This window comes from Adelges cooleyi, unplaced genomic scaffold, assembly GCF_023614345.1.
Source record: "Adelges cooleyi isolate 19-005CV unplaced genomic scaffold, UGA_ACOO_1.1 ACOO_flye_CR_arks_rails_tigmint_CR_PRNA_446, whole genome shotgun sequence".
Classification (NCBI taxonomy): Eukaryota; Metazoa; Arthropoda; class Insecta; order Hemiptera; family Adelgidae; genus Adelges; species Adelges cooleyi.
This window is the reverse complement of record NW_026096129.1, coordinates 921485-949104: the sequence shown is the minus strand read 5'-3', so window position 1 is coordinate 949104 and position 27620 is coordinate 921485. Positions and strand designations below refer to the sequence as shown.

General features: G+C 33.1%; 1 protein-coding gene across 1 annotated transcript; it reads right to left on the bottom strand.

The window, feature by feature from the left end:
- Positions 1-5560: 5560 nt before the first annotated feature.
- Positions 5561-15383, bottom strand: LOC126842129 (ATPase family AAA domain-containing protein 3-like). Its single transcript, XM_050579020.1, has 6 exons — positions 15199-15383; positions 11701-11852; positions 10588-10741; positions 10416-10521; positions 8070-8308; positions 5561-5579 (listed from the first exon to the last, which is right to left on the bottom strand). The coding sequence occupies exons 1-6, from the start codon at positions 15381-15383 to the stop codon at positions 5561-5563; spliced, it is 855 nt and encodes a 284-aa protein (XP_050434977.1).
- Positions 15384-27620: the final 12237 nt, after the last annotated feature.

Genomic DNA, 27620 nt, shown 5'->3' with positions numbered 1-27620 from the left:
TATATAATATATTGGGAAATCTGCAAGTCTGTCCAGACTTGCTTAAGACTCATTCAAAAACTATGGGCCAAATATTTATTTTTCTTAAAGCAGAAAACGAACGTTGAAAAGATGCAAAACTAATGGGAAGTGTGAAAGGCCATTTGCAATTGATAAATAATAATAATACTGTTAACAACGCTGCAAAAAAATTTAAAAAAAAAAGTCCTGGCCAAAAAGTTCTGAAGTAAACTTTCTCAAAAGAAGTATACATACAATAATAAAAAGTCTAATAAAATAGTAAGTCCTTGCATAAACTGTTTCAAACAAAAGTATAAGTTAGAACAAGAATGTTTTCAAAATAAAAGTACACAGTTATTTTAAAACCCTAAGCAAAAAAAATGTACAAAAAGATTATCAACCAAGTGTTTGGTCTGCTTGAATTTAAATTGGCCGTTTAAGTTATTTTCCAAGCTTTTTCACGAAAATTGTCGCCGAATTCCTGTAATTATATGAAAAATCACGTGAACATACAAAAATACAGCCCGCAACTATTAGGACTTTTTATTATTATAATTATTATATTCTTACACTAGTGTTATGATAATATATGTATTTTTAATTTATACGCCTCGTATTCGGTGTAATAATATGTTTAATTATACACCTTAGGTTGTTTTTTTTTTGTATTTAATTATACCTTACGGGTTTGTTGGACTTCTGTTTTCTAGTCCTCGACGCCCACGACCTCGGCTTTGACTGTACATCTTAATTGGCGCATAAAGATAGATAAATCATTTTATTTAGCAATTAATGACATTTACAAAAAAAAAAAAGGATTACATATTATATTGATATTGCACTGGATAGAATCCTTGTTTTGATGGAAGAGAGTCTCTAAAAATTAAAATAATAATAATCTTACTAATGAGCAGCACAATATAGTACATAGGACATAGTACATGTTTCTACAAATTATTCATCAATGATTAGAGAAAAGAGAGAAAAAATAATAATAATAATAACGCCATTAATTGCTATTGTAATGTCTTGAGGTGTTTATTTTGGGATTTATGAGATTTTCAGATCTTGTGTTGTATGGTTATAAATAGCTGTTATTAATAATAGTTATTTTGTACAAATTAATACAATTTTGTTTATAATATAATTTTTTTTATGGATATGAAGTTTAGTTTCTGAGTATAATTGGTTTATGTTCTTATAGTATTTGAAAACATTTAAAAATATAGTTTAATTATTATATTTTAATGTTAAGGTGTTGTTTGAGAACTATGTAATTATTTTTTTGAAGAGTTTACTGCTTTTTTGTATTACCGAGTACCAAGTGTCTCCGGTCACAATTAGTTCTGTATCATTTGTACTATATATATATATATATATGTATAGTTCAAAGACACATAATGTTTAGGTGTAGTTTTGGAATGGAGTAGCTAAAAATTAGACCTAAGGTAGGCCTGGCGTGAACCTGTATTACCTAACCGACTGATTTTCCAAAAATCTTGTCAATATCACAATTTAATTAAGGGCAATGAAAGCCTGACTACTGAAGATGGTCCAATTTCCACTCTGTAAAGCGGGATGAGTCCTTTGGCTACAAGTCATGTCAGAAAGGGATTTTTTGAAATTTTCTTTTTATGCAAAAAAGATGTTTTTTACTATCAAACAGTTTTAAAATTAAATTCACATTAACTGATTCTTGAAAATGAAAATCTGTTTGCTATACACAACCTTGTCTTTTTCAAAGTAAACGAAACATTTATTTTTAAAATCGACTACTACAATAACCTTAAGAAAAAGATCTAAGGACTTTTATATTTAAATTGGTTGCTCGCTCTTAAATGTTGCCCAAAAAAAAAACCTTTTACAAACTGCCCTTTTCTAACTTATTAAAAAAAAAAGAAACCAAAAAACATGCTTAAGTAGACAACATAATAAATCTACATATACCTACATACAACTTAACATATAAATATATAATATACTTGCCAATATTCACTTATTGTGATTGTTGTCAACATCAGAAGTCATTGTAATACTATTTTTTTCATGAAATTTTCCTAATCGACACTGGTGGAAATAAGTAGAAGATTATTTGAAAAATTAATAGAACCGCATTACACATACCTACGTTCAATGTTGGCACTTAAGGCTCTAAAAAATAAAATAATTAGAATTTTATACAATTATTTTTATAACATACATATGATGGCTTAGTGCATACTTGTTATAAGTTCACTTGTTGATAGAAAATTTAATAGATGGAAAATTGAATGAGCTTTTTGTTTTTATAAAAGTTCTTAAAATCTCAAATTTACAATATTTGTCGCGGTATTTACATGTTTTACAATGAAAACGTTTCAAAACAATCTTATTAAAAAAATGTAATATTCTCTCCTGAACGATATCAACATTGGGTGTGTGGTTTTTTTTTTGTTCAGCTCGTTTTAGATGTTAATTTTTTTTATGATATTTCCGTTGTTGAAATTTAACCCAAACAGAAGATCTATGCCGACATCTAGCGGGGCAAAGGAAATCCGTTTCCGATGGACGACGCCATCTGTTGATTCGGGCAAGAGGTTTTGTGTGTATGTTGAGTTGCCTACCGTTAGCCCCTTGGATGAGTACAAATTAAATGTATACAATAATGGTATAATTTATTATATTATTGTCTTTTTCTGCTGTGCGAGGAACATTCGAGTTATAGGTGTCGTGAAAAGTGTTAAAAATAGTTATAAAAAAAAATTGTTAAACAAAGTGTTGCCGGTAAAAGTATTCAGACATTTATTTCTCATACTTAAATAAGATATTTTTAAGTATTAAATTGCATAAAAACGTACCATTTTCCACCAAAAGTTAATTTTTGTTTAAGTGGAAATAGTACGTTTTGACTGTAATTTGTCTGTAACTACTTTGTTACTAAATTTGTCAGTTTTACTTTACTTTACTTTACTTTCAACTAAATTAAAATAAAAACACATTTTTTATTAAAATGTATTGTGGAAAAAATGTAGTAAATGTATATTATAAATTATTTAGTGTCTACTAATTGAATTTCTCTTTATTTCTTTGAACTTAGTAAAATAAAATATGTACTCAAAATGAACTTGACAGTACTAGTCTTTTGTGTAATAAGGTATAAATATGAACCTTATCACACATAACAAGCTGTTTTTTTGGAAATTAAAAGATCAATAAAGATTATTTTGGTCATTTTCGACGATATTTTTTAACCAGAATTATTTTCGTTTAATACTTTTCTCATAATATTATTGTGTATAATAATTTTCAAAATATATATGCTAGACAAAAATAGTTGTAGGCTAATCATATACATATTATGTGCAGTATAAGTTTGCCCATTTGAAATCTAGTCTTTGTGAATTCCTATTTGGGTATAATTCTGATTTCACAAAAAAATAATGAAAGTATGCCAAGTCATAAAAAAATAGCTTTAAACGTATTACGTTTGTTAACGATTTCGTTTATATATTTAAATATATTATATAATAATAATTATTATTATATTATGTTTTTTATTACACACAAATATTTTCCGCATTGGCATGATCACCTCACTGTTTAAGATGATTTTTACAGTAAGAATGTACTAAAAATGATTATTTACTCAAGGCTACGGTACGGACATTGGATTTGTTTTTTTTTTCTAATGCTTTCGAGAAATACTTGGCCGGCGAAAATTCAAAATCCGCAAACCTTTTTTTGGACGGGATGGATCACGTTGTTTGTCTGTCACGAATTAACGCGCAATATGTTAGGGCCTTCGGCCGTTTCTTTCGGTAGGAAACCCTCGAAAGATTGTGCGCCCATCCATTTCTTCTGTAAAAAACAAAGCAGTCGTGTTTACAATATTATTAGTATAGCTGTTGGTCGAACGCACACAGAAATGTAATATAATATAATACGATTAGCCAATTAGTTAAATTATTAACCGGTAAATTAATCGACAAGGTCGAAATGTATTAAAAAAACACTTTTTTCATACTCCCACCTAACCTAAACCTAGCCAAACCTCACCTTTTATTGATTTGAATCTAACTAATAAAACTGTCTCTTATCAGAAACCATGCCTTATCACTAGTCACAGATTAGACAAAACCAGATGCCGGGCCAGTGTTACCAAAACACGAAAAAAAAAACAATCCTTTTGTTGTACAACGTGGTTGACAATTTTTTTATCAATCATCTGTAATGTTATCACTATCGACAATAGTTAATCACTAACAATTTCTTATCAGTTATTATTGTAATATTATAGTGTGTACAATATTTTCGGCATTAAAATGTTTGGCCCCAACGCATTAAGAGTAAACCAATTATTTAAAAATCGTTATTCGAAATTCTATTGTCTTACAATAAAGTGCACTATTATGTGGTTTGTATCTAATCTGTGATGCACACAAGCGTACCCAGAGTCGGCGCACGCCCCGCGTGGGTCGAAAAGCTTAAAAAAGAAGAAGATATTCACAGGAGACATGTAAGTAGTTTGTCTGGGTAGCGGACAGACACAACTTAACTTAACTGACCTTTTCTTGATACTGGTCGACCGCTTGTTTGCAACAGTCCAAAATGTAACTAGGATTGATACCGTCTTCGGCGCCGTCTTTGCGCGATTCTTTTTTTTTAAACTCGTAAGCCCACGACTTGACCATCTTCTCGATTTCGTGCAAAGGCATGTTCTCGGTGATTTTCACCACTTGTCCGTGCAGTTTTTCCAAGTCCGACCGGTACTTGTCGTCGCAGCCGTTCAGGTACATGCCGCTGTAGTGCTTGATCATGGTCTGCCTGAGTTCCCGGTCGGGGAAAGGCACGGCCACGAAATCGTTCATCCGGTCCACGACGGACGCTTCCAGCAGGTTGTTCGCGGTCAACAGCAACATTAAACTAAAATAACAATAATAATAATGAAAACAAAATTCCACGAATTCATTACCCAACAATAGCCCTTCTTCCTGTCCAAGAAAAATAGCAACCTTCGATTGAATTTCTGCGAGGGCTGCAATCCCCCCAGTCCCTCCTCCCCTGACCCCTGAGCCATTGTTATCAGTAATAGAGATAATAAATAGCCGTTGATAAATGTAAACTAATCAAATAGGTTGTACTCTTTTTTTTCTTCTTCTAAATTGTTATTATGTTAATTATTTATTCACGCACCTGTATTATTATTTTTTAATTTGTCTGGAAATATCAAAAACAGCTTTTCAACACTTAGGTCTAGTTTTATATTATATTTACATGTATAAACACTTATACATCACAGGTTGGAAACATAACCCGTCCGGGCGGTACTTATATAAAAATCGGTTTCTAAACGAATCCAACGGCTGTGTATAATAAATGATAATATTGTTGCAATAAAATTAGAAGAAAAATAGAGGTCAATTAAAACTCTAATGGTCGGTCGATGTTGGTAATTCTAGCAAAGATACTTTAGCAGAAATCCAGTTTTTTGAGTTTTTTAGTTGTACATAAATTCAATAAAAATTAATATTTTTGCGGGTAAATTGAAAACATTGGCTGTGCTTATATAAAAAAAAAACCACTAAGTTTTTTCGACAACTCTGCAAAAAAATGTTTTATCAATTTGTAAAATCCGAGCAAAATTTGTCGAGTACAATATAAGTATTAAACAATTTTAAATTTAATATTATAACTTAAAAAGATACCGTTCGCCATAAAAATGAAAAAATTTAATAATTCAATTAATTTATTTTTGATAAATTTATTGGCTTATTTGTTTTATGTCAATAATAGTTTTTAAAAAGAAATTTCAAATTTGTGTAATCAAATAGAACTTAGAAATGTAAATTTTTTTTTTTTAAATTAATTATTTTATAAATTTAAATTTATAGATTTATACTTAGATGCCAGACTGGAATATTTTTTTATTTTAAATTTTATAGTTATACTCATACAGCCAAACTTGTTTGTTATTATATATTAATTTTATCTTATTTTATAATAATCATTACAATGTTTTTAACTGTTTTAAAATAATATTTTGTCAGAAAAATGAAAATCAATTATTAATAAAACAAACATCCCATTATAAACTCTTAACAAATATCAAAACGATTATATAATGTTTAGAAAACATTTGTAAGCCATTTGTGTTGTTAAATATGTATATTTACAATATTAAATTGTATTTAAGAAAAAAAATTATAATTATTTAAAAAAAACATAACAATTAATAAACAATTTATAATTAAAAGTATATTTTATTTATTTAAAAAGTAGAGATTTATTTTTAGATAAAAAATGGCAAACATTCATCATATTTATATGATGATTTATCATCAGTATTTATATTTAAGTGTATAATTTGTTGCATAAAGAATAATTATTAACACTGATCGCTTTATAGAAACATTTGCACAATGAAAGTGAAATGCTTTTAGCTGAATTTTTTCGCATTGTTAAGTTAATATTTTTTTTTGTTCATACACTTGTTTTACCAATATTTTTCATTTTTTATTTTTCAAGAAAGTGATGGATTAGTTCGAATCTACAATAACCGCTCGACCAGCAGACCGCTTTAAACCGATAATACGCCAAACTATCGACGTTATGCCATCCATCAGACAAGTGCAGTATGTATAAGATGGTTGAGAATTCTAAGAAAACCGAAATTCCTACATCACCCACCAGATGGACTGAACGGATAAGGTTATTCACCTTTGTCAGGAGGCTAAGTTTTGAAATGTTAAGATCTTGTCGGGGCAGGATAAGTCGCGGGTCTACAGGAATTATTCAAACTGAAAGTGATTTTCTTAAGATATCTTCAGTGACCGAATCACTTTCAAATAAACGCTTCGATGCGAATCTGTAAGATCCGGTAGAGAAACCTATCGAATAAAATCGTTGTACACCTAATGGCAATACTATGTTTTAAAATGTGCTTACAGTATTGGGGTGGATACGATTATAACCTATTCAGACATGAATTTTTTTTAAATAAATACAAATAATGTCCAAAAAGTAATAACAAAAATGCCAGTATAGTCGGGTCGGGGCATGTAAACCTCAATTAGATTGCATGAGGTCTGTTTTTAAGGAGTTTTGTATAAAATATATGTATATAATAAATAAAAATAATGTCAATAAAGTAAAAACAACAAAATTATAGTAGTCGGCATCTAAATCGCAGGACCTTCACTTTTACACTTTCTTACTGTGCTGGAACTGCTGGTGTACACTGCATTAGGTTTGGACTGTGCTTAGTTTGAACTATGTGTACTCGGTCTGGACTGTTTTTGGTTTATCGGCAGTGCCTACCGTGTCTAGAGAATATTCGATAAAAATTTGTGACTAATTGGACTGTTTTAAAAAAAAATGTACGGTGTGTGTATAATTTGTTTCAGTGTTTTTCTCGGGAAGGGATGAAATTAAAAAATCGTTTTCTCAATAAAGACGTGTCTTGCAGGTACGATTTCTTATCTACGGAGCTGCTACACGAAGAAACAGCTGCTGCTACACACACCGTTGTAAAAACAATATCTTCTCAGGTAGGTGGTTGGTACTCGTCGTTAAAGCTTTAAGTAATATTCGTTATCCGATAAAATCGAAACATTTTTATATCGATAAGGTTAAGGTTTATCGACTTGGTTAGGCTTGAGTTTTTTTTTCTTCTTATGAAAATCATGTCCGCGAGGAGAACACATCGGCGGCGGTCGTCAACGACTCGCTGCTGTAACGGCACTAAAGTAATCTCGCATTTTATATCTCGGACTAAATCTATAATACTTTCCAATTAATTAAAACACACACATACACACGCCGCAGCAGTAGATCTAGGCTGCTACGGGTTTTTCAGGCTGGTTTTATATCATATATTATATATATATATATATATAGTGTATAAAATATATAATAGTTCTCGTCTTGTGTAAGTCATAAAGTTTTACAACTCACTTGTACACACACACACACACACAAGATATGTGCGTAAGTACACTGTGTGTGCAAACCGTCGTGACTTTCGCGGTTGTGTAATTTCTTTTTTTATGTGTAATTTATTTATATACTTAATTTTTAATTGTTTTATATACCTTTCCGGTTGGCGGGCGGTGCTTCCTGTGAACACCGCGGCGGCCCCTCTGAGGTGTTTGTCCGCCTGTTTGCCCAAGAACTCTTCCGACTTTTCCACAACGAGCATCAGGGGTCTCTTGCGGCGCTTGTCGATCCACTGGAACAGCTTGAGAGTTTCCTCCGTCGCCTTATGCCCGTAAGACGACACGTCCTTGCCGTCGACCACGGCGTAGTCTAAACCGGAGTTCATGGCCAATATCTATAAGGGGAAAAATCAAAAAAACTCCAACTTACTGGACTTTACTTTACCACACCACCGTAGTCACCTGTCTTGGCGGTCGCACGCCCCACCCCGTCAAACGTTTTTCTCTATTTACAATATTGTATCTACTACTACTACTACTACTACTCTCTGCTGCATCGCCCCCTAAACCCCCCTTTAAGGTCCTCTAAGAAGATATGAATACAAAATCAACAAAACAAGTATCACGACAAAACAGAATAATATCGTAATTGATTAGGTGCAACTTTTCTTTTTCAAAACCAACTTAAAATTAGAACTACGCAAGTAATTTATGAATGAAATTCAAATCTTCTTCACTTTATAATATTATTGTTAATGTTCGATATTACATCAGATAAAACAATTATAATAAGTCAACGTTATAATGTATTATCTATATTAAAAAACTACCTGTGGGTTTTTTTATATTTGTTTTCTTCTTAGCCTCGTTCATACAACTGTTCCTTCCTATAACACTCTATAATTACCTCCCCACCCCTTCTAAACAGGTTATTGTAATAATATTAATAGTGATGATATTGTTCACACAACTACCAATATTACTAATGGGATAGCCTTCTGACGGTTTAATTTACTGAAAAAAAAAACAAAGAAGTGACTACTAAAAATAGTCACACAATTTTAATTGAAATATCTTAAATCGATTTCCATTGGGCTGAAAAATTGGTACAGAATTGAACCATCCCTAAGTAGGCCTAAGTAGTTGAAGGATTTTCTCAAATTTAAACCTTGCTATGTGTTTTGTATAACAAGATAATATCTGATATTAAAAAAAAAATCACTATAAATTATTCGTAGGATATTTCTTTTATAACCATCGTAAAGTTCTAATTTTTTTTTTTTTTTATACAAATAATTAGGTCGAAATAAAGTGCAAGTTATTTAATGATGTCTGAAAAAAAAATGTCCTTTATATAAATATAATATTTTATTATTATCAAAAAATAAAAATAAATCAGTAATTTAAACTTGTCTGTGATTAATTAACGTCCAAGGATCGATGTATAAAGCTAGTGGGAAAAAAAGGTTTAAAAAAGTAGTCACGATGACTGTTATTTGCATATTATTATTTTAAGCTGCTCTTTTTCTACTCGGTCATAATATGTAGATGACCTACTGGGTTGTGTTGAAACCAGTAATTGAGCCATAATAATAATTAGGTACTCGTCCAGTGTTCAGTATAGGTACATTGACATTCAAGACGTTCAACGTGTGATTAGTAGTGACAATTTTTCGTTGGTTTTTACTGGAAACCGAATAGAATTTAATGCGGCCCAGTACGTTTCGGCTTTCTCCGGATTTTTTTTTTTTAGGTTAAAGAGGTTGTTTTACGCTACCAAACATGGTCAATAATCGTTTTGCTTTCGGTTGAAACGAGAATGTTGTGTGTGAGTAGACTAATTAATTTATTAGAATATTAGATAGTGTACAACGAGTGGTTTTGGAGTTGTAGAGTAATGCCCGGGCAAGCGTCAACCCGGTTTGTCTTGTATCTTAGTTAAGACGATAGGTCTTAGAATATATTTTGTGAATGAGAGATACAAGAAATCATAGTAGGTAAACTCAGTTAAGAGTACCCACACCTATTATGTACGACGATAGCATAGTCTTGCTTATAATATGTTCTGGCCAAACGTTGTTTAGTAGTTTTACAATATCTGGCCTTAATCGATTCGCTGGCAACATTTATCAATATTTAACATTTCTCATAAATCAATTTCCGCGGTTCGCCTACTTAACAAATTCATATCCTAATATATCCTGCGACTTGATGTATCCGCATGAAGTGTGGATACTCTTGACTTTATTTTGATAACACAATCCCTCCACGATGGCGTCAGCACTAAGTGTCACACTTACCATGTCACAAAATGTAATTAACTTAAAATGGGGTTGTTTGTATGTGTTTGTTGTTGTCGTGTGTGAAATTAAGTGTTTTAGATACTTTGTACCCTTCGCCACCGCACCTAACACCTATAAGTGATTTTGTAATTTGCAATTATAGCGTTGGAAAACGCTAAAAATGAAAATGAAAATGTACACTCAAGAGTTGTGTACCTACTTTGGCAAACGACGATTTTCCATTTCCCGGCGGTCCGTACACCAAGACGTTTTTGAACGGTATCTTCGGATTTTTGGCGGCCGACTGCGCGTACTGCGTTATCGTCCTAAGTAGCAACGGATGCGTTTTCTTACAAAAAATAACTTTTACATTAAAAACCCATCTCTCTTACGAGCATTTCGTCCGAGTCTTTTCGGTCCACACGAACCGGTCCAAAGCGGTTTTCGACCGATTCCGCTTGTTCGCGTTGTTGGCCGTCACAATGGGTTTGCTCAGCCATTGGTAAACGGACGTGACCGATGTCTCTTTGACTATCGAAGGTATTGCTGCACATGCACAACGTATTACACAGTGTCATTAACGTGGTACAGACCTGCGAGGAGGCCGTAGACCTACCTACCGACAAGGGAGAACTTGAGCGGGCTCAAAGGCTCTCGGCAGGGTTGGGCATTATTTAGTTAATATATATTATTTTATTTTAATGAAAGTCGATTGTTCATAACCGGTCGAATGACGAATTGAATTAACTGTAAATTTGTCAATCGTGATTAACATTTTTTAACCGTGTTTGCTTTTTATGTAATACTCGTTCGATTAGGATAGTTTAATTCGTTCGTATTAATCAAGTAGTTTTATGACGCCAACAAATATTTTTCACAGTTTTTTTTTTATACATATTTTGTACATATTCCTCGAGTTTAAGTGCATAAAAAAAAAATATTTCTCAAATCAATAATTACTTTATTCGTGTGTACCAACAAAAAGGTTAAATTTTCAATCATGATTAATTTAACTATTACCCATGATTAATATAGTAGTAAGTAGTAACCGTTGTTATTCGTAGTTAATGTATCGTTTTTCTATGTTGTAATGCTCGTTTGATTAGGATAGTTTAATTAATTTGTATTAATCAAGTAGTTTTAGGGAAACAAAAAACACTCAGCATAAAAATGTCTTATTTTTAAATCTGTTATCACTGTCAATTATTTAAAACAAATTGCTGCTACAAACAAATATTTTACACACAGTTTTTTCAATATTTTTTTTTCAAACACATTTTATACAATATATTCCTTGAGTTTAAATAGATAATAAAAACGCTAGTTGCTCTTTATTTCCTTATTTAATCGTCTGCGAGAAATCATATTATATAAATGGAAACCTACAGTATGGCTACCTTTTCGACAGTGGTACAAATGTTTAAACGAGGAGGGGAGGGGGGAGGATAGGAATGTCCTGTTAAGAGCAGTAGCGACTTGTCACGCATCACAGACGTGTGTCTTACCCCATTTGTTATGCATGTACGTCTTGAGGCTTCGGACGGATTTGGTAGCCCCATAACCGGCCACGGCCAAAGAAGTAGCCGCCAAGCCCAAAATCACCGCCGTTTCTATTTGATTGACTTCGATTTGACCGTCGTTTAAGTTATAGCGAATCCTGAAATTTTGTCCTAGCTTTAATACAAGTCGAGTCGTCCAGCAAGTACTATTAGGGACAAAAATGTATATGCTTGAATAATTTATACCCATGTAAAAATCACACTTAAGTCTTGTCCATGTTCAGGTGAAAATATTATACTAAAAATTAGTTGGCTTTTCTATTTCATCGACAATATATATTTTATAAGTGATAATTATTTTTGTTTTATTGAATATTATTTATTTTATTTCAACATAACTATTATAGCTGTCGAGCCGTAATATTGTTCAATTAAGACTTATAACATTTTCTAAACAGAAATACAGTTTTACAAGGTAACTTTTAAAAGTCCAATATGTTTAATTTACCTATTGAAAACCAAATGATTTAATGCAAGTTATGCAACTTAAGGAAAATGCAAAAGTTTTTGCAAACCCTTACAATATATTATAATAATTAAAAGGTGTGAGTTTTTCCTGAATTACTATTTTTTATGGCCGTCATTTTTAATATATTTATGACCTATATAGACATAGTTAAATGATTACCTTGTATCAGCTAAGTACAAATCGTCAAACTGTTTTGATATAACATCTTAAATTTATTAAGGACATCAACATTCATCATTATGAAAATTACAAATTTTTTTTATTTGTCTATTTTTTACTGATGATTTTTCGAGTTCTTTAAAGAAAACATTATAAAAGTTTACCAATAGATTTTAAACTTAAAGAATAAACAAGTTTTGTATTTTTATAATAACAGCAAACATAAATTTAACCTAAGAATTAGCGAGCTAACCTCAATTTTTTTTTTGTATGACTTATTATATAAATATAATTACTAATCTTGTGTATAATTTAAAAAGCTGTTCTTATTAGTAAATTTTCCAAAATATATGTTATTGCGAGATTGATATTTTTAGACTTGACGCAGAACTGTTATGAATTATTATTGAATCTCTTAGCATACAAATTTATCTAAAAAAATATTTTATTTCTGTATAACATTATAAATATGGTGTATACAATATTGTATACAACATGTGACATTTTCTGTTTCTAACTAAAATACAATAATTTAACTCAGAAATAACAATTAGCTCCCTCTGTTATATAAAATAATAGTATAATACATATTAAAATGCACACGCATATTACATTGGAGCAGAGGTTGATATACATATTTTATTAAACTACTAACACTTTGTTGAACTGGGCAAATTTAGAAATTTCAGTTTAGTCAATATCAAATATACCAAGTGCCGTGTCACATTCTAGTATAGTACTAAGTATTAACTATAGTATTAAAGTATTATTATTATTAGAGGGATGTGTAATTGTCAAATAGATATTAACAATTTGACTGCCAGAGCCAATTTAATAGGATATATTAATTAGTATCTACAGTGGGTAAAAAAAGTCTCCGTACACTGTTGTCAAATTTTTTCAAAAACATAAAATGATAATTTAAAAGTTGATTAACTTCATATTTTTAACACACTTTTATTCAGAAACATATTAATATTTGTTTTTAGAAAAATAGAGCATATATATTAATTAGTTTATTTTATACATGTATATATGTACAACAACTTTGGAAAATAACAGCAAAAAAGTCTCCGTACATTTATTGATGTGTATGAATAACAGATAAAAATAGTACCGGAATAGGGAAAACCCGTATGGACTGAGAGTTCTACATATCAACGAGCATGGTATTATTGTTTTTGTAGCCATTAAGAACAATAGACATACGCTTAGTCCGTTTTATTCAATTCATATTCGTAAATTAGTAGTTAAACTAAGAGAAGATGGTAATTCTCTCAGAAATATTGCACAAACAATAAATAAATCGCACTCGACTGTACAATATATTATAAACCGATACAACGAAACTGATTCTTTTGAAGATCGAAAACGTACTGGTCGTCCCCAAAAATTGAAATCACACCAAAAGAGGGCCATTCTAAGGACAATTGTGACGGAACCAAAAACCAGTGCACCTAAACTGGCTGGTATGATTGATACTGACTATAATGTGAAAGTTGTGCCTCAGACCATTCGTAATGTTATTAGAAACGCAGGATATAAAGGTTGTGTAGCTAGGAAAAAACCCTTTATCAGTCAAATAAATAAAAGGAAACGTTTAGATTTTGCGAAGGCACACATTCATAAGGGAAATGATTTTTGGAAATCTGTATTATTTAGTGACGAAAGCAAGTTTAATATTTTTGGTTCAGATGGGCGAGTTATGGTGTGGAGAAAACCTAATAAGCAGATGGATTGCAAAAATTTGTGCCCAACGGTAAAGCATGGCGGTAATGTACTAGTTTGGGGTTGTATGAGCGCTGCAGGTGTTGGTAATTTGGTATTTATCGATGGTATTATGGATCAACATGTTTATTTAAACATTTTGAGAAATAACTTACATGCAAGTGCTGAAAAACTAAATATTGGCAATTCGTTTATATTCCAACAAGATAACGACCCAAAACATACCGCGAAAAATGTTAAAGAATGGTTGTTATACCGAGTACCAAAACAACTTAACACACCTCCACAATCATCAGACATGAACCCTATAGAACATTTATGGGAGGAAATAGGTAGACGTCTTAAAAATTACCAAACTCGAAACAAAGAACAATTAAAAAATGCAATACTAGAAGTATGGAACAGTATTGATTCTACTGTTACGACAAAATTAGTAGAATTAATGGGAAAACGAATGCACGAAGTTGTTATAGCTAGAGGAGGGCCAACTGACCATTAATAACGATAATTATTACAATATATCATGTTAAAAATATTTATGTTATTTTGTACGGAGACTTTTTTTGCTGTTATTTTCCAAAGTTGTTGTACATATATACATGTATAAAATAAACTAATTAATATATATGCTCTATTTTTCTAAAAACAAATATTAATATGTTTCTGAATAAATGTGTGTTAAAAATATGAAGTTAATCAACTTTTAAATTATCATTTTATGTTTTTGAAAAAAATTGACAACAGTGTACGGAGACTTTTTTTACCCACCGTATCTATTCACTTAGCACTTATTATTTATTTTTTAAACTGTTATCTGACGCTTTCAGCATCATATCAGGTATTCAGAGCACTCGACTATAGCTGTTAGTAGTGTATTGGAAACTTAAGTATATTGAGTGAAAAACTAGCTGTAACACTTCTCAACGGGTTGAAAATATGGTTTAAGTGTAATTTTTTTAGGAGAACATTTTATATATATTTTTTTCCCCCGCCAAAAGGGTCGTTGGCCTAATTCCATTTGGCCGGGTACCAACTTGTTTTCGAAAAAAAACAGTTTATTATTATTATTATTATTGATAATTCCTTACCGGATAAAGTCGTCGACCACCCGTTGTGGTGGCTCGCGGTCAGGGTGTTCTATGTAGGGCTCAAGTCCTTTTATAGACTCTAAGTCAATGGGGTAATTGGTGCGCAAAACGTTTTCTGAGTTTTGAAGTTTTGCCCTTTTTCCGCCGTCCCACAGGGAAGACACGTATCCGAACAGGAAAAACATATTATCTTCTCGTGTCGTTTCTTATCGTTTTTTGAAAACAAAGACAATAATATTATTAAACACCGCGCGGCCGTCACGACTACTCGTTTGGATTGCCAGCCGTTTTTTCAGCCAGCACACAACATAATATAAATATTATTATTATTATGACGGTACGGTTTGTGTGTTATTATCGAGTTCATTGTTGTTGTTTGTTCAACAGAAGAGAGCCGGGGTTTGCTAGTTTCGACGGTTTTGTTTTCTATTTTCTTACCTTGCCTACTCTACACACACACACACACTATAATATAAGAAAGATTCTCGATGAGATAAGATGAACAGGCAATAAACGAATGACAGGTATTAGCGTAACCCATTGCCGGTGTAATGTCTTTTTTGATTTAGGCGATTGGCAGTCAGTTTAAGACCAGCAAAATGCCAACACAGCGGGTCCATACAGCAATTGTTACAACTGAAAGTGATGAAATAACTTTCAAACAAACGCTTCGGTGCGAATCTTACTGGATAGTAAGAATCCAGTACAGTCCAGACCAAGTGGATATAGTCCAAACCAAGCATACAGCATACACCGGCAGTCCCAGCACAGTAAGAAAGTGTCAAAATAAAGGTCCAGCCAATTAAGATATAATTTAAGGGTAACTATGGCGATACATTGTTCTAGACAAACGATCAACCCTATAACCGTATCCACCCTAATACTGTAAACACATTTTTAAGCACATTATTGCCATTAGATGTACAACGACTTAATCGACAAGTGTCTACCATTACAAATTCGCATCGAAGCGTTTATTTGAAAGTGATTTGTAATATGCGTGTGGTTTTTAATATGTATTATACTATGATGTTATAATACCTAAGAGGACTTCAAGAAATAAATCAGTACTTCAATAATTGCATTATCATTTACATTTGTATCGTTGCGAGCATTAACGCTACAAAAATATACAAAATTACATTTACTTAACGAATTCAAATTTCGAGTCTTTGGTGGGAGGGGGGGAAAGTTGCTTACTATAATATAAACTTGAGTTGTACTGTAGGCGGGCAAGTCGAATGTCTTGTATCCAAGTGAGCAAAAGAGCTTCGCGAAGATGTTTTATTTTATTATTGTCCAATGAGAAGCCGAAAAGCTATTTTTTCTGAACTCTTAACTGAATTATACTTTCAAAACGCATAACCCTATCCCTTATGTGTTAAAAAATCTTGTGTACTAAAAGCTTTTTTAATGGTAAAGTATTATTGTATAGTATTTAACTGACGTTTTGAATTAAGAATAATTTTCTGACCGTTTTGACCTGTCGATAACCAGTTTTGGATAATATTTACTTTTAAACTTAAATAACCTTAAAAAGTAATCGTCCAAAACTGGTTATCGAGCAGTAAAAATTTGCAGCAAATTATTCTTAATTTAGCCGGGAAAAAAGCTGAGATAATATCATCATAATTCATATATTTATATAATCCAATTCATAGGGATGAGGTTATATTATTATGGTTAAAAAAATGCCAAATTTGGGCTATAATAACTAATAACCGTGTTAAAAGTATGGAACATTTAAAAAAAGTCTTAAGAGGACGTCGTACCTTTTAAAAATAATGATAAAAACATGTTCATGGAAAAGCGTGTAGTTCAAAGCGAAATGGTCATAGAAAAACAATTTTGAGACTATTAAAAAGAAAAAAACATTAGGTAGGCGCTCTTTCGTCAATTTTTAAAAAAAACTTAAATTTTACCTTGAATATAAGCACTTAAAAAAGTAAACAAAATGCCAGGATTAAAATATAAATTGTTAATATTGGGTATATATATATATAATAATACAAAAAACAAAGCCGAAGAGAGGACCTAGATAAAGTTCTCATTACTTTAAATATGTAAAAAAAAATGTTCTACGATTATCATTTAGTCAATAATAAAGATATTAAGATGAACATTTTTTTTCAATTTGCTGTCAAGTATGCTTTGATAGTCCGGACAATAAATTAACCACCAAAAAAAAAGAGCCCTAATTACTGGTAATTACACATCACAGTGTGTAACCTTTGAGCTGAGATGTTGCAACAGATTGCCTATACCTAACCTACCTTATGACGTCCCCTTCATATATTTTATTATCTTAAGATGTATCGACTGTTCCGCATAGTTCTTAGTGAATCCGGAATCACCCTGTATACAAATCGGTTTTTCGGCTTCATCCTTTCGTAGGTACATAAGCTCGATGTACAATGTGTGTGTGTTATTATATTGTTGTTGCCAATCCGAACGCCTTAAGCCGCGCGTCGTAAGTCTCTTTCTCTCGATGGGTGGAATTAGATCTAGATTGACGGTGGTCTCTCTTGCCGGCCGGCACGATCTCGCACCGCCGTCAACCCGACGGCCTCGGGCATTGCCTCGCCGCCGCCGCCGCCGCCGCCGAACGCCGTGATGCGCGAGCCGGTGACCGGCCGGCCGCGAGCCACCACCACCACCGCCGCCGCGCCGTCGCCCGCCCTTGCGGTACTCCCACCAATGCCACCGCAGCGGCCGCCGCCGCCGCCACCGTCACCACAGAAGCACAGCTCCGGGCTGTGTACTCCCGCTTTTTGCCCGTGGTTAGACATCGGTCGTCCGTCGTGCCTCCGAGCAGCCGCCGTCATTACTGCTAGTCGCGTTGCCGCCGCCGCCGTCGTCGATTTGATATTTTCACGCGTCCCGTCTAGTGCGTCCCGCCCGTGTACACACGCGAGCGTGCGAGTATTGTTGACTTACAAAAAAAAAAAAAAAAAGGCGCTAAAACTTTAATCGACATTTTTCTCCCCGCGTCGAAATCGGAATATTGAATTAAAAAAAAACAACAAATTTTGTCCCGTGCTATGCGTCAAACCGCCGCCGACCCGTCGTATCGGCGCGATTGAAACAACGTCCGACATCATTATCACCGTGATCCCTCCGCCGCCGGCCGCGGCCGCCGCTTGTGGAAGTTGCACATGCGGCGGCGGCGGCAGCGGCCGTCGCCGGCGTCCCGTCGAAGACGACACCGGTGCCTGTGACTACGACGACCGCCGCGGCCGGATGGCGGCCGCGCCGGCCGAGAACACGCAGGATAAATGGGTATGGCGGCCGCGGTGGCCAGCCCGGCTTACGGCCGGCGGCGTCCACGACGCGCTCGCCACCGGCCGACACCGCAGCCGCCGCCGCCCGGTGGCCCCGGCCACCAAGTCGCCCGCGCCGCCGTGGTTCGCGGTGGCCGTCGCCCTAGTGTTGTCGTCGCTCGTCATCAAGGTACGTGCAAAATTCTTCTCAATTTTTTTTTTGTTTTGATTTGGCCGAGAAATTTTTTTGATTTTTCGAGAAAAAAAAAAACCGACTACCGACCGCCCGTGTAAGTGACGTATACGATTTTACGGCACGCATTTACACGGTTTTTTTAATAACAATGTACACGCCAATACAATACATAATAACAGTAATAATAATTAATATTATGTTATTACATTTTGCGCGCTCATCTCTAAACGACCATAATAATAATAATAATAGTATTAATAAAAAAAAAAATTGTGTGTAGATGCTGTTTTTATTATTATTATCATCATCTCAACGTCTCATTGTAAGACGTCTTGTCCTTATGGTAGCAAGTGCACTGCGCGATAATCGTTTTGCATTGGCCACCGTGCACAGAGAGCACCGTGCGAAATTTCAATTATTATTATTGTTATTATTATTATATAGTGTTTTTTTTATATCACATATACAACTGCCATTACAACCGTTTTTTTTTTTTTTAATGTATACGATTACAATTATTATTTTTTTTTAAACGGTCGGCACGCAGCTCCCACAGGATGTAATAACGATATTATTATTATTGTTATATTCTTGTATATTATAATATATACATATATATATATATATGCGTGCGCTTATAGTAATACAAAATATAATAGCCGTGATAGGATAGAGATTAAACGAGGGAAATAAAAAAAAACCTAACCATTCGATTCGGGTAATTTCGTTAGACACCTGCGTGTGCGTGTAACGACCAATAAGTATTAAAAAAAAAAAAAATCCGTCTCATAATATAAAAAGAATAATCTTCATATAGTGTCTGTGTCTGTGTGTGTGTGTATTGATTTTGTTAATTACCCAATTATTCGTCTTGCCTTTAAACGTGGCATCTATTTAATATTTTTCTTCTGATTTTTCTCAAAAAAAAAAACTGATGACCTGATATTATAATATTTATTTATTTATTAGAGCGATCTAATGTCAAACGGCGTTTCCGGTTTTGAAATTTTTTTATTTATTACCCACTTCGATAAACAATTTCAGGGTTCTTAAGCTCTGCATTTTTCCTGTATTAAAAAATTTTAGTCAATGAGCTAATTGGCTCTATGTTAATTACAGTTTAGTTATGACGGACAGGAGGTATATGTGCCTGGCCAAAACTAATAAAAAGGTAATAGTCATTACTCATTTAAGTATTGTACTTGTTATGTATGCCTCACACACATACACACGATTGATGTGTTTATAATGTGCTGTTGCTGATGATGATATTAGTATTATGCTTGTAATCGTTTCCTGTAGGTACGTTTCCACCAAAAGGATTGATTGGGTTTTTAGATGAGGATTGGTTTTTTAAAAATTTTTGTAGGAAATTCTTGGTGAATTTTGATCGTTTGTGGTTTCTTTAAAATGTATTCCTTTGGTTTAAAAATAAATCTAATATACACAACTTGCGCAGTCCTAATTAGAATACGGTATGTGTTCGTTGGTATATATATATATATATATGTATAGTTATATATTATTTTTTTTAAAAATTAAAACGATGATCGATTCTGAATATTTAACTCTTGGTATTGTTATGCGGCCATATTGTATCGCGTGGAATATTAATTAGATCCGTTTATTATCGACTATAGTACCTATAATTATAATAATAATATTGTCCATTGAAATAATAATAAAAAACTTAAATGAGTATTTCTTTTAAATATAATTTCGAGGCTGAAATCAAATTATAACTATTATTATATATTTTTTTTTAATGTATAAAATACACTTGCTGCACTTTCCCAAAATAAATTTCAGTTAATATTCAATTCCTATTTTTAATTTTTTTTTTTTTTATTAGACTGGTGTCGTCAAATCTGTCTAAAAGGTCTAAGAATAAATGTCATCCGGAAAAGACTAAATGTATTTGAATTTTTCTTAAATATTAGAAAAGTAAATTTTTAATAGCTATTTCGCTAGTACACATTTCCTTAAGTTCAATCGGTAAAGACGTTTGGGAAATCTAAATTTGTACAAAAATACTTAGGCACAATAGTTGTGCATGTTATATTGCGTTTAAATAAAATATAATACATTTGTTGGACTTTAAATTGCTAATTTATAGTCAAAGTTAAGCGTTTTTTTTCATCAGAAAATTTTACATAGCTTTATGTTGTAAAATAACGTTTATACGATTTTTCAGTGGCTTAAATAGCGTTTTTGGATTCCAATCATTAATCAGGTTAGATTTGGATTTAATAGATTAGGTTGTGGTTAGATTTGGATTGGATAGGTTAGGTTTGGGTTAGAGTTATATTGGATCATGGATAGGTTAGGTTAGGTTATTTATGTGTTTAGATTAAATAGGTTTGTTTAGGTTAAATTTGGATTGGATAGGTTTGGTTGGGGTTAGATTTGGATCGGATCGGATAGGTTAGGATGTGGTTATTTATACATTTTATATTAAATAGGTTTGATTAGGTTAGATTTGGATTGGATAGGTTAGGTTATTTATATATTTGGACTAAATAGGTTTGATCATGTTATATTTAAATCGGTAAGGTAAGATTAGGTTACATTTGGATTAAATAGATTAGGTTGGGGTTAGTTTTGGATTAGATAGGTTAGTTTGGGGTTAATTTGGATTGGATAGGTTAGGTTGTATTTAGATTTGGATTGGATAGGTTAGGTTTCCCCCTCTTTAATTCTGGTAATCATTTGTATTATCATTATTTTTTTTACATAATTACATTTGAACGATTCCGTTCAAACGGGAAGTGACCTCTTTTCTCAGGCGCATTCCGTGTGTACAACCCAACGATTAGGTACGTTTATCACGTCTCGGCGATGGTTTTTTTTTTTTTAATAATATAAACGGCCGTTGCAAGGTACATGCATAGATATTATACACATACAGATATACAGATATACACTGTAATATTATTATTATTATTATTATTATATAGGAACCGTCGGCCACGGACGGTTCTACCGTTTGATTTTCGCGTGTGCACTTGTCAGTGTACACGACATCGTTTGTGTTAATAAGCTGTTTCTGCTGTTGCTGCTGTTTATTATTATAAGGTACACCTAACCTACCTGTGTACGGTCGGACGAGGTTTAAATAATAATCGGCCGAGTCGTGTTACGTGCGAGCGATTAGAATAAAAAAAAAAAATAAATAATAATATCCATATGGGAAATAATCGTTTATATTTTTTTTTTTTTGTTATACCCGTATTCGGCGGTATCTATGTGCGTTTTTAAAAAAAATTAATACAGCAATTATTCGCAATCTTTATTATAAAATATCATCATGGGCGAACCGACGGCGGCTTTTTTTTAGTCTTCAAGACGATTACAGAGTATATGTGTGTGTGTGTTTGAGTGCTTGCTGTAGTGGAACGCCGTCTCCGGTGAACAGCGTTTTGTGCACAAGCTCCACCCACCGGAACGAAATTGCCCGCTTTAAGCCCGGCCTACTATTCTATTACAATAATAGTGATAATAATACAATATAATATGTATATACATATGTATAATGGATTTTCACCGTAAGATAGGGGGTGGGGTCTCCCCTCTATCTATCTCTCTGCTATTCGTCTCGCCCGTCGCGTACGGCCCGGTGGTTTTTCTTTGATACAATAATAATAACAATAATACTTACATCATATTGTTATAGTACACTGTACCTACACCCTATTTATATTGGGCGGCAAACGAGTTGTGTTACTGTTTACACCGCAAAATAGGCATGTTAGTTAGGACTTGGTTGTAATAATACCTACCTAATAAGTAGACCTAATAACTACCTAATAATATTATCGTGACAACCGTAATAAGGTTTTAGAATAATGTCTTAATTATTGTGTACAGGTAGTGTTTTTGGATAAACGTTTAGCCCGATTCCGTTGAGCTTACAAACTTCACTATTTTGTCACTTGTTTAATAATGTCAAACTTAATGGCCACACACCCAACTCAACAGGTTCCTTTTAACACGATAGGTAATATAGTTAGGTTAGGTTTGGCTTGGGTTAGGTTAGGTTTAGGTTTGGTTAGGTTTGGGTTAGGTTAGGTTTAGGTTAGGTTAGGTTTGAGTTAGGTTAGGTTAGGTTGTGAACCAAATTACATTTTCAACCAAACGTTATGTTTATTCGGTAAAATCAACCAAAAAATTAGGTTTTCACATTTTAAATTTTTATATCACTTGAAAGTCGAACATGTTTTGAAATTTCAGCCGAAAAGTTTGAAATATAGTCTATTAACAAGATAGAGAGTATTAAATATTGTCTGTTAATAGAAAATAACAATCTACGTCCTAAATATATAGAAATGCATAAAAAAAAAAAATAGAAAATTTATTCGAAATATAAGAAACCTTATTCATATACGACTACCAAAAATATTTTAATCAGGTATTTAATTATTATTTAAAAACCGTAGCACCGAGTATAAACACATTGGAGGTAGTTTAGGATTGCAGCCTTAATAAGACGAAGAAAATGTGGGAGATTTAAATTATTCGAAATTCGATTTGGGTATGCAACAGCAGCGGTGTTATGGTCTGGGTTAGGTTAGGTTGGACTGTCATATTTATATATTTTGTAACTATCTTCAACACTTTGGGAGAACAGTTAAGATAATAATATTTGAGTAATAGGTATGCTGAAAAAAATAGAGACGACCAATTTTTTTTTATATAGAACTTACATTTCGTACCTATACAGATATAGAATTTATTAAATTACATATCAATTGAATTAAAATTTATATTAATACTATAAATTACCTTACACTTTAGCTCCTATTACCACATCTCAAAAAATAAATAATTCCAAATTCATAAAAGATTTATAAAATCAGATATTATGACATTTTTGTTTTAAATATACGTTAAAAAGCCAATAAAATACAATTTAACGTTACTGTTAAAGTTTTAAAAGTCTATAAAATATAAGATGAAAGTCCTATCACTGGATAGCTTCCCTACTCGTAGTAATTTCCAAGTCATTTACATTGTCAACATATTTGCTTGTTGTATATTTTTCTTTATGTACAGATTGTGAATGTTATTTAAACAGAAAAAAATAATAAGGTAAAAATATAGAACATTTTTTTAAAAATATTACAACAAATTTAGCCACAAGTTAGGTTAGGTTAGGTTGCAAGTGTTGCTCGAGTTTTTTCTAGACTTTAAATATTGTCTACTATTTCTCATCTATGTTGGTCAGTTTTTTTTGTACATTTTTTTAATTTTTGTGTACTCGTTTATTCATATTTTGTCAGGTTAGGTTATTTTGTATATTTAACTTTACCAAAAGCCGATTGCGGTTTATTAGTATAAGCGATGTATATAATACATTTATAGTAAAATAATTTGTTTGAAAATAGAAACGTTTTCAAAAAGAAAAAAACTTAGAAAATTAAAAAAAAAAAAATTATTCCAAGAGAAAACCAGCTAAAACAATCACCCTGTATACAAAAATTGCGCATTGTAGATCATCATATATTATATTATATTTTTAATCCTATTCTAGAAAGAGAGCACCGTTATCGCGCAACGCAAGGCACGGCAAAGCAATACGTTGTCGACGGCTCTTTTGTTTCTCGAGACGATTTCTCGACGACCGCGTCCGAGCGATACCGTCGCGGCGGTTTTTCGTTTTACCATACACATAGTATATACATATATACATACATACATAATAAATAAAATATAATAAATCGCGCTCAACAAGTGGTCGTGATGAACCGGCGGGACGGACACACGTGGTGGCACGCACGCCGGACCGGCGCGCACTCGTCCCGGCGGCACACGTGCACCGCGTGCAACCCGCGGTCCCCTCCCCCCCCCTCGAGGGCATCGCGCCGCCCGGTGGCACGTTTTGTGTCCGTTTTCGGTTAAACAATGTGATGCCCGGTGCTCGAGTCGATTATTGTTATTGTTATTGCTATTGTTGTTGTTGTTGTACGGCATAGATAGGTACTACATCGCCCATCATCATATTATCAGCTTTTTTATTTTACAAGTAAAAATTGAAAAATCACTTTGTCATTTATCATCGTACCTCTCTCTATCCGCGCGCGTCTTATCTCTCCGCCCAAAACAATCGACAACAATAGGTGTCGATTGTCGTCGAACGAGATGACCGAAACGACCATTAGCCGTGTACAAATTACACACCTCTCTATAATCGCCGTGGGAGACCGATACGGGACAACAGCGCCTACATTCGTGTAATAAATAACGCTGTAAATTATTATTATTATTATGACAAATTATAATATAGTGCTTGCGTTTGACGCGCGCGCGATTAGGTATCTGTCGTCGGCCGCCGCCGCCGCCGATAGGTAGGTAGGCGCGGGTATACGTATGGGTACCACCCCGCCGGTAGGCAGTAGGCGTTTAATCGACCGCGTCGACGGCCGGCCGTCGTGTACACAATACACATACGACGACGATGATAATTATGCGGCGGCCGTGTAAAGGATAATTTTGCGCTGCCTATCGTCACGACCGTCACGCGAGCACACGCACCGTCCGACAGTATTCGGTATAGTAATAATATGTACTCACGCCCGCGCGCCGGTTACACGGGCACATTTGTCTCGTTACGTAACGCGACAACGACGGCCGCCCTCGCGACGAACAGCGGTCCTTTGAGTTGGGTAAAGGCGATTTTTTATTTATTTTTTTTTTCTTCAAAATATCGACCTAATATGTAGTTATTAGGACCTAGTTTAGTCGTTTAGTCAAGTTGTTTTTTAGGACTAATTAGGTTTGGTTAGGTTAGGTTAGGTTTGGTTAGGTTTGGTTAGGTTTGGTTAGGTTAGGTCAGGTTAGGTTAGGTTAGGTCAGGTTAGGTCAGGTTAGGTTTGAGAGATCTGAGTTTTGGATGAAATGTCTGAGAAAAAACGGCTGTCTCGGCTTTCTTGCCGATTACAGATCTTGCTGGCTATTGTCTGGCGGGAGTGTTACTAGGTTATGTCGTCTGTGAAAGTATAACTTGATCGATTAAAACAAAATCCAAGATTGCTTAAAAAATTATTTTCTTTTACCTTTTTTTAAACGAAAAAAAAAAGCTTATAATTGCGATATTTAAAATAAACCGGTCGAGACGACACGGATAAAGTTTTTAACTTTCAGGTGATATATATATATATGTAACTTAACCGTAAGTCGATTTTTGCCAGAGCCGTATCGAGAAAGCCAACTCACGTTCCACGTGTATATTTTACTACATTTTTCAACACTTTCACTTCAACTAAATTGTTATTTTCATCCCTTATGCGTAAGAGAAGTGTACAGTCGGTTTTTTCAATATGTTTTTAATTCCATAAAAGTAAACAAACATTTTTAATACATTTTAGCGTTTGAAATTTTATTTTTTCTCATTCCGTTCATTTGCTATGCCTTTGGTAATGATATTACATTTCTTCCTATTTCTTAGGTTGGCAAAAAAAAATAAAACCGTAGCCGTCACCGTGTAATATTATCTCAACACGTTTCATTGGACAATGGGAACATAAATATGGATTTTATGGGCTACTGTTTTTTTCGGACTACTCAATAAATATGTGTATTATTATGTTTACAAAGTTATAGCGAAACGAACAGAACCGTGTAAATGCTTGCAACGAGAACAACTGAAAAAATTACAATTATTTTTTAAAAAAACTATGACGTTTCCTAATAATATCCTTATTGTGAATTTCAATTTTAACTATCACAAAATGTTTCACCGCAATTATAGCATAATAAATTTCAGCGAGACACATTTTTTTCGAGCCACTCTGTTAATGTTTCTTATGTGTATGTGTACCAATAATGTGGTTGTCAATAAAATTGTACCTATACCCGTCGTCTTGACTCTCATATTGACTCTACTGCGCAGACAACAACAACAGCAGCTATGTATATGCTCGTCTTGCGTTTAATTAGACCACCTACGCGGGCTCGTTAAATCGTCAATTAAACCGACTAATGAATAGAAAAAAAATCTCTCGACTATAAAAGTTGGATTTTTTTTTTCCAAATCTAATTTAATAGTTTTTTAGTTCAATACGTCTTGTGTTGAGAGTTTAAGCGCATAATATTATTACGTTGTTATCCGATTGAAAACGTCGGTAACAAAGCAGACACACAGATGCAAGATTTGATAACTGATTTATATATATTATAATATACGTATCAGTTGAAAATTAAACCTTTTGATAAGATGTAACACACACACACACACACAAACTCAGGGAGACTTTTTTCAAACTCAAGTCGTGGCTTGTATTAAACTTTAATCGGCTTGCTGCGCGTTAAAAATGAGAAGGTAGATTTTTCGGAGAAATATTTTTAATTTTATTTGTAAAAAATATGTTTATGTAGGTACACGTGTTTAATTTTTTAGCTCATTAGTGAATGAACTGTATCAGACAGGGTTTTGGTCAGATTAGGTTAGGTTGGGGAATGAAAAATGTGGCTTTAGTTGATAATTTTTTGTTTGACTGTAAAAAACCTAAATAATTTTCTAAATTAATAGTTTGTATCCTCTTTCTTATTGCCTCTTATTATGAGTACTTTTCATCACTTATAGTTTAAGAGAAAATCAAGCGTTATAAGTAGTGTTTGAACATTTCATGAAATATAAAATTATTATTATTTTTGTTTTTTCGTCTTGTAAAACATATTAAAATATATTTCACTGACGTACATTTTTTTCTCATTTTTAATTTATGATATGTCATGTTATATACAACATTTTATAATAATTTTAGAAATAATGAACATATTTCTTTCGCTATAAAATTTTGTTTTTTATTACAATCAGTCAAAATGTTTTGACGAGTGGCATTTTTTTTTACTGCACTTCAGTTGCAATAACAGCACGATTTTTTTTCAGTTTTATTATTTTTTGTTTCTTTTAAATTTCGAAACACTTTACACTATACTTAATCGAATGTAAAAGTTAATGTGGCATA

Excerpts from the sequence above, each read along its gene's own strand:
- LOC126842129 (XM_050579020.1), bottom strand. The coding sequence starts at position 15,383 with ATGTTTTTCCTGTTCGGATACGTGTCTTCCCTGTGGGACGGCGGAAAA. Across the intron at positions 11,853-15,198 it reads GTGGTCGACGACTTTATCCG|GATTCGCTATAACTTAAACG; the intron begins GTAAGGAATTAT and ends ACAAAATTTCAG. Across the intron at positions 10,742-11,700 it reads GTACATGCATAACAAATGGG|CAATACCTTCGATAGTCAAA; the intron begins GTAAGACACACG and ends GTGCATGTGCAG.